This window comes from Hyperolius riggenbachi, chromosome 4 (genome assembly GCF_040937935.1).
Source record: "Hyperolius riggenbachi isolate aHypRig1 chromosome 4, aHypRig1.pri, whole genome shotgun sequence".
Classification (NCBI taxonomy): Eukaryota; Metazoa; Chordata; class Amphibia; order Anura; family Hyperoliidae; genus Hyperolius; species Hyperolius riggenbachi.
The window spans coordinates 196,617,828-196,626,300 of record NC_090649.1 but is presented as its reverse complement, the minus strand read 5'-3'; the positions used below and the strand labels follow the sequence as shown (position 1 = coordinate 196,626,300).

Below are 8,473 nucleotides of genomic sequence, written 5' to 3'. Positions count from 1 at the left end.
AGGCGCATCGGGTACGCCGTTTTCATCGCAAAGTTTTGCGCACGGGACTTTGTTAATTTATCACGCCTAAACTAACTTTAGGCGTGATATAGGGCTTTTCACAGGCGTGCTAACACTTAGACCGGTTTACTGAATCGAGCCCAATGCATACCAATGCATTAAGTGTAAAAGAGCCTTAATGATTTTAATTGCAGGGGTTTCCTACCTCTCTAGACACACAGGCCCATATGCAATTCCCTATTTCTCTTAAGTTTTCTCCTAGGTGATATACTCAGAACAATTTACACACACACACACACACACACAAAATAATAATAATAATAACAATTTACACACACACACACACAAAATAATAATAATAATAACAATTTACACACACACACACACACACACACACACACACACAAAATAAAAATAATAATAACAATTTACACACACACACACACACACACACACACACACACACACACACACACACACACACACACACACACACACACACTTTTTGGTACTTTTTCAGTTTCAGATTGCTGAAAATGCTAAATGACCCAGGAGAAAACTTGACCTAGCAGAAAAAGTGAATTAAATAAGGGCCACTAACAGTTGTAGAGAGACACTAGAGAATAATGATGTGCTTACCTGTTTGTACAAGGTGGGGCTATAAAATACAGTAAGCGAAATAATAAATGCATTAAAGCACAGGTGAAACAGGAAGCAGTAGTATTTTGTGGAATTCTTACCCCATAATAAAGAAAAAAGAAGAAACTTTAATTTTTAAAGTTTTATTTATATACAAAAGTAACAGAGCGAGGAGACTCAACATGGTGATTGTCCTTCTTAATGCAATCGGCAGTAAATAAATAGTCTTTAGAAAATAGGCAGAAATTGCAATTTGGGGTTGTCAGGAATCCCCACTTATTATTTATTACTCTGAGACTGTGACAGCAAAGGACTGTACTGCACCTGTTCAGCTCGCTGCGGCAGTGACTGGTTGGACTTACTACTCTAATTAGTTGGATGAGGAAGTAAATATCTCGTGTGCTCAGGCCAGCACGGAACTGGAAGTCACATAGGCAGTCTGTAGTACAAGTCTCCGCCACATAAAACAAGGCAGTGTGTTGTTTCGGCAGCAAAATTAAAACAAAGGTGCAAAACAAAGACTACATTAATTGCACTTAGAACCCAACAGAAATAAATACTGTTAGCATACACTATTTTTCATGGAAAAAATATAATACATATATACATTTATATGTAAACAAACTAACGCCCCTTTGTGGTACTGGCAGCAGTGTAAACCCACTCAATGGGTTAAAGAGATCACAGTGAGATATAAAGGCTGTATCAAGTCTAAAGTGGTCTTCACAACCAAGTGCAAAACGTTCTGTAAACTCCCAGGGGTTTCCCTGGCTCCAGTTGGTCTATTCAGTTTGTTTGGGGACCCAAGTGAATTTCCAGCCCCCTTCTCCATCTCGGCGAACGAATGCTTGACCATTGGAAAAGCTGTGTGTCTTTACATTGCTGTGAGGGTTCAGGGATGTGGAGAAGGCAACTTCTGTTTTGTTTGGAGAGACCTCGGGGGTGTAGAAAATAGGAGGACTTTCTGGGTCACTTCTTGGCAGGGATGTAGGACTGCAGGATGACGGTGAATATTCTGGCATGTAGGGCGAGTCTAGATTGTTGCCACTCTGGCTGTGTACTGGAGTCATTTGGATGGTACTGTATCCTGAGGAGGGGGAGTCTTGTGCATTTCCATAGTCATTTCCACCCATGCTGTTAACAACTAGCTGTTCAGGTATGGCACTGTAGTTAGCTGATGCAGACTCATCAATGGTGTTGACATCTTTGAGTCCCAGGGTCTCCAGCACCCATGAGGCTACAGAAGGACTGGCTTGTGTCTCACAAGCAGTGAAGTCATCATAAAGGTTTCTCTTGGCCTTTTTAGCTGAAGTGTCAGGGGATGCAAGACTGCTAATCCTTGTTCTTCTCTTCAGAGGACCACCCAGAGCATTCTGGGACAGCAGCTTCTGTTGGGAGAAAAAAAAAGTTTTATTACATCTCATGCATACCAGGCATAAGATGACAACAACAATATGGCCCATATTCAATTCATTTTATCTCCCAACTTTTCTCTTATGTGATATTTTCACATCTTATCAATACAATGGCCCATATGCAATTCACTTTTTCTCCTGAGTTTTCTCCTAGGTGATATTTTCACTACTTGTCAAATGTCTTTTTCACCTACTTTTTGGTACCTTTTCAATTGCAGAATGCTGAAAAGGTATTTTAACGAGAAGATAAAACATCTCCTAGGAGAAAACTCAGGAGAAAAAGTTAATTCCATGCCCTTTAAACCACCAGCAAGAAAGAAAATAATGAATCCACCAGCAAGCAAGAATAATTACAAAGTGCTGAAAAGTTATTTTAAACAGAACATGAAAAAAATCTCCTTTGAGGAAGCTTAGGAGAAAAAGTGAATTGAATAACACACCACGGCCCATATGCAATTCACTTTTTCTCCTGAATGTTCTCCTAGGAGATAATTTTCAACTCCTTTTTAAAATCACTTTGCAACTGAAAAAGTTACAAAACTTATGAGAAAAAGTACAGCAAAATTTGGATTTTTCTCTTGTTTGTTAGTTGTTTAAAATGCACTTCATTTATATGATGTGAAAATATCACCTAGAAGAAAACTCAGGAGAAAAAAATAATTACATATGGCTCACATGCACTTCACATTTAAACCACCAGTAAGCAAGAAAATACTTTAAGCTAATTTTGATACTACTTTTTCACCAACTTTTATGTACTTTTGCAATTGTAAAAATGATTAGAAGTTATTTTAAAGAGAAGATGAAAATTATCTCCTAGGAGAACACTCAGGAGAAAAAGTGAATTGCATATGGCCCCATGTGTCTATCCACTTATAGCAGAGCTAGAAAGCTCCCAACTCAGGAGGAAGGTGAGTGATTAGCCCTAAAACAACATGCTCACCTCCATCCCCTACCATATTTAACCACTTCACCACTGAGGGGTTTTACCCCTTAAGCACCAGAGCAATTTTCACCTTTCAACGCTCCTTCCATTCATTCGTCTATAACTTTATCATTACTTATCACAATTAAATGAACTATATCTTGTTTTTTCCGCCACCAATTAGGCTTTCTTTAGGTGGGACATTATGCCAAGAATTATTTTATTCTAAATATGTTTTAATGGGAAAATAGGAAAAAATTCATTATTTTTCAGTTTTCGGCCATTATAGTTTTTAAATAATGCATGCTACTGTAATTAAAACCCATGAAATGTATTTGCTCATTTGTCCCGGTTATAAAACAGTTTAAATTATGTCCCTATCACAATGTTTGGCGCCAATATTTTATTTGGAAGTAAAGGTGCATTTTTTTCAGTTTTGTGTCCATCCCTAATTACAGTCCCATAGTTTATAGGTAACAGTGTTGTACCCTCCTGACATAAAAATTTAAAAAGTTCAGTCCCTAAGGTAACTATTTATGTATTTTTTTTTATTGTAAATTTTTTAATTTTTTTTTTAATTACAAAAAAAAATGGGGAGTGTGGGAGGTAATGAGTTAATTTTTTGTGTATAAGTAATGAATATGTATGTGAAAAATGCTTTAGGGTGTAGTTTTACTATTTGGCCACAAGATGGCAACAGTAACTTTTTGTTTAATGCGACCTCCAAGCGTCCTTCTGGACGCTTGGAGGAAGTACTTGGAGGTTGTTTTTTTCACAATGATCGCGATGCTTATCGGCAAAGCAGCGGATCATTGTGGGGCTTAGATCAACAAACTGGAATGCATTTTCCCGTTCATTTATCTCCGGGCGAGCGGCGGGCGGCGTGTTTACGAGCGGGAGTGCGCACCAGAGCGAGCGGGAGTGCGGGCAGCGGCGGGAGCGCGGAAAGTACAGATTTCTCCGTCCCTGGGGGTAAAAGGATGGAAAAAGGGACTGAGAAATTCGTACGGGCGGGGGTAAAGTGGTTAAAGGACACCTGTAAAAACAAAGCTTCAGTAGTAGGAAGCTACTGGATGGCCCTTGTACAATGCTCCTTGTGCTGTGACCCTCTAAACGCTGCCCCCCATATACGAGCCTTGCCATACTGGGCAGGCCTATTGCTGTGCAGTAGCACGGTGCCACTCGTGCATGGGTTCTTTCTTCATGCATGAGCGGCTCTGTGCTACTGCGCAAGTGCAAACCCCCTGACACTTGGGGAGCACTGCTGTGAAGATGAAGAGGGTCCTGGCTGGAAGTGGAGGAGTGCGGTGGCTCATGGAGCATCCAGAGGCTTCCCCCAATGAGGTAAGTATGTACTTTTTTTTAAGTTACAGGTGTACATTAACCAGAAGTAATCCTTACACACAGTCTCCTGTACACCTTTAGCGTAGACATTAAAAACAAAAGCAATATATATATATATATGTGTGTGTGTTGTCCATAGTAACCATGCAGTCCACAAATCTATTCAAGCTCTGTACAGCAGTTGCTTTGTAGAATAAGGCTCGGTCTCTGCTTGGTAATAATCTGCAATGCAGGGGGAGCCTCTAGTGGCAATACCAATGTGAAACTTTTGTTATGACTTTACCATTCAGTAGGCTCGTGCTTCCTGATTATAAGGGTGAAACATCACTATTGTTCTGTCACTGCAAGGAGCTATAGCAGGCAAGTTGTCAGGAGCCCAGATAAATGTCTGACATTCCTCTATTGGCTCTCATAATAACCCAGCATGGAGGAGACAGGAGAGGATTTCAGCAGAGCGCCCCAGGCCATCTGACACAGGTACGTGGACAATTTGCAAACACATTGCTTTCTGTTCACCACAATTGAGATCACTTAATAGCTGATCAAAGTGCAGTCAGAGTGTGCCTGGGATAAGCCTGGGGCTACTGTCAGCCATGAGCCTAGCAGAGAAGCTGCAGGAGTACTGCAGGTGTATAAGTGGAGCCCTCCCCCTTCCCTATCCAGCCTTCTGACAAGTAGGTCTACTTTAGTGCATCATTACAGCATCAAAACATTAAGTATAATCAAGCTTCTGTCAAGGTTATCACTGCAGAGATTATTACCACTAAAAGGTGTTAACCCATCTAGATTAGATCAGCCACTATCTACTGATAGAGAAGTACATTATCATTTACACACCTTGGTCTTTTCCTGTAAAGATTTGACAAAGGCAGAGTTCAAGTACTGCTTCAGCTTATTGTTCTCCTCATGTAGTCTTGCCAGTTCCTCTTCCTTCTGGACCAAAGTGTCCTGCAGCTGTGGGCAAGAAAACATAACTTCATGTGAGATCATGCAGTCTCAATCAGGTTACACTAATAGTGGCGCAACATAGAATCATTGAGGTTCAATGGCTTTCACTTCACACACTGATTTCTGAAACCTAGGCTTACCTGCTTGTTTGTGATCATCTGTGAAGACAGTTGGTCCCCCCATAGATAATCATCTTGGAGACTGCATTGGGAATCATACAGGTGTTCTAATATTGGATAAAATACATACATTGGTTGAGAAAAGACATGTCTAAACAGTTATTATTTTACAAGGTTCAATTAATAAAACAAAAGTGATGCATCTGACATTTAGTGTGTACTGTCAAGTGAAAGTTGGACAAGTCAGTAAAGCATCCCAGCATATAGGAGGTTATAGTATAGTAGCACATCACTAAAATGCTGACCGTCAGGATTTTTTTGAAAAAAAAAACAAAAACACAGCATTTCAAAAAGAGCGCAGTTAATTTACTAACATTGGAGAATGGAAATTATACACTTAATCAGTTGCTCTCAGTTATAACTGAAAGAAAACTGATTTTCAAAGTAATGCCCATGTTTTTCTATGGCACCTTTCACACTTAACGCGTTTTAACTGAAATCTTTATCACAATGCACTGCTATGGAAAAAAACGCGTGCATGCACTATCGCATACTAACGCACACCAACTGATTAAGTGTAAACGGGCCTTTAGAGTAGCTAGTTTCAATGCTCCCCCCCCCCCATGCTGTATTATAAGGAAGGGTGAACTGAAAATGCTCAATATGTCTATGGGAAAAATCTCAAAAACTGTTTTAAACATTATTACAGTAACACCGCTATATTCTGCACTGCATTAACACAATATTTAATTTATGTGGGAATTTATACAGAAATCTATGCAAAAAAAATAAAAATCACTGTATATTATAGCACTGATTTAGCTCCATACAAGACACTCCTATCGCAGTAACCATTAGTGTATAGTGTTCTGGACTAGCATTAGCCAGATCCCTTGTAGCAGACTGCAGAGCATCACTTGCACCGCAGAAGTGGACTTACCGTGGGACTGTGGGTCTTGGTTGCTGGATCTGTCGTCCGGGAGACCAGAATCCCAGAGAGAGACCCATGTATCCTTGGTAACATCAACACTGGCAGCTGACATTGAGGAAAAGTATGGGCAGTCATAGCCTTGACCCCCTGCAAAGTACTGGTCTTGGCACGCCAGAATGGTGTTCTGTAAGGAGGAAAACTGCGTTAGATATGGCAGAAACAGACTTTTTGTATTTGAACAAAAGCAACACTTCTTTGGGGAGGTAGAGCTAGAATGTCCCCAGGAGGACACTCGCTATTGAGTCTGTACTGCTGGAAAGCAACGGCTCAGCAGTGTGAATGATCAGCTGACAATCTCAGCCCAGCCGGACAATCTCAGGCAGCCAAAATCCACACACACACTCTGCACCTGACAAAAGTACATCAACAGGCAAAGCAAACTGCATAATGCTCCAAAATACAATTAGTAGCACAGACTAACAAATCATGTAATGCTAATAAACCAGCAGTCTGTCTGTCCTACAGACTATTTGCCCAGCAGTAGAAGGTAATCTTTCACGTGTGAATATTCTCAGATCCTTGCCTTGCATTAAGCAGGGTATTGGATGCGGAAACAGTAAATTCGGGCGCCTGAGGCTAGTGGACAAATCGGGCGCCGCCATTCACTTCTATAATAAATATCGTTTAATGGGCGCCCGGTAGGAAAAAAGGGCGCCGGAGAAAACTAACGTTTTAAAAGCGGCGCCCGGAGACTTAATGTTTTATTACTGTTTCTCATGATTACACATTATTTAATGATTTATACATGTTTAAATATTATTTTTAAACGAAAACCAGTACAATATTTTTCCCAAACATTATTTTTAAACGAAAAACATTACTTTTTTTTATACATTATTTTTAAACGAAAACAATTACAGGGGGGTCTTAGGTTTAGGCACCAACAGGGGGGTCTTAGGTTTAGGCACCAACAGGGGGGTCTTAGGTTTAGGCACCAACAGGGGGTCTTAGGTTTAGGCACCAACAGGGGGGTCTTAGGTTTAGGCACTAACAGGGGGGTCTTAGGTTTAGGCACCAACAGGGGGGTCTTAGGTTTAGGCACCAACAGGGGGGTCTTAGGTTTAGGCACCAACAGGGGGGTCTTAGGTTTAGGCACCAACAGGGGGGTCTTAAGTTTAGGCACTAACAGGGGGGTCTAGGGGTTAGGGGTAGGTACAGGGAGGGTTACTTAGGCACCAACAGGGGGGGTCTTAGGTTTAGGCATCAACAGGGGGGGTCTAGGGGTTAGGGGTAGGTACAGGGAGGGTTACTTAGTAATTTTTTTTTTAAACGTTATTATGCGTTTCATTATTTAAACGAAAGATTAACGTTTTTACAATTGCCGATTTAATACACATTATTTAATGATTTATAACGTTTAAAACCATTACTTTTAAACGAAATACATTTTTAAACGTAATCCATGTTTATCGTTAAAAACCCGGCGCCCTTTTTTCCCATCGCCCCTTTTTAACGTACGCATTGGATGCAGAAATACTATATAAATAAAAGTAACTTGAGGAATCAGAACACAAAACTCACAGGATTAAATGCAGACACCAAACACAGTTTTCTGAAAACACCTGGACATCCAAATCTGCTTAGGCAATAAATCCAGATTTGGCTAGCTTCTGCATAACTGCTAAAAACTTCCCTGTCTAGAGATGAAGTGCTTGAAAAGCAATCCACAGGAGAGGGAATCCCCAGGCACAGCAAGGAGCACACCAGACACTTACCATCTTGTTCCTTGAATGAGATATTTCCAGGCACGTTTTCATTAAAGCCCCTCTGAGCTTTAAATGGAACTGAGGGAAGTCACTTAGGAGGAGGCAGTCCTAATCTAGGGAGCTTCTAGGAACGCCCCCGGCACTCTTCAACCCTCTCATCTGATTTGGTGCCAAACTGTCAAACCTGTGACCTCAGCAAACTGCTAATTATGCACAATTCAGAGCCATCCACTCCCATACATTACCATAAGATAACCCATCTTATAAGATCCTCTCATTCTTTCTACATTAGCTTTGCTAAGTAAAGTTTTGGTACATATTAATGTAATGTAAAATAAAAATCAAACTATAAAAAGCTCAATGTATAGTATAATTAACTCTATTAT

General features: G+C 40.5%; 1 protein-coding gene across 1 annotated transcript; it reads right to left on the bottom strand.

Moving 5' to 3' along the window:
- Positions 1–816: 816 nt before the first annotated feature.
- On the bottom strand, positions 817–8,149 carry GMNC (geminin coiled-coil domain containing). The gene is made up of 5 exons (XM_068279324.1): positions 8,097–8,149; positions 6,331–6,505; positions 5,412–5,497; positions 5,161–5,277; positions 817–2,027 (listed from the first exon to the last, which is right to left on the bottom strand). Exons 1-5 carry the CDS (start codon positions 8,136–8,138, stop codon positions 1,422–1,424), a joined length of 1,026 nt encoding a protein of 341 aa, XP_068135425.1. The 5' UTR covers positions 8,139–8,149; the 3' UTR covers positions 817–1,421.
- Between the last annotated feature and the right edge of the window lie 324 nt (positions 8,150–8,473).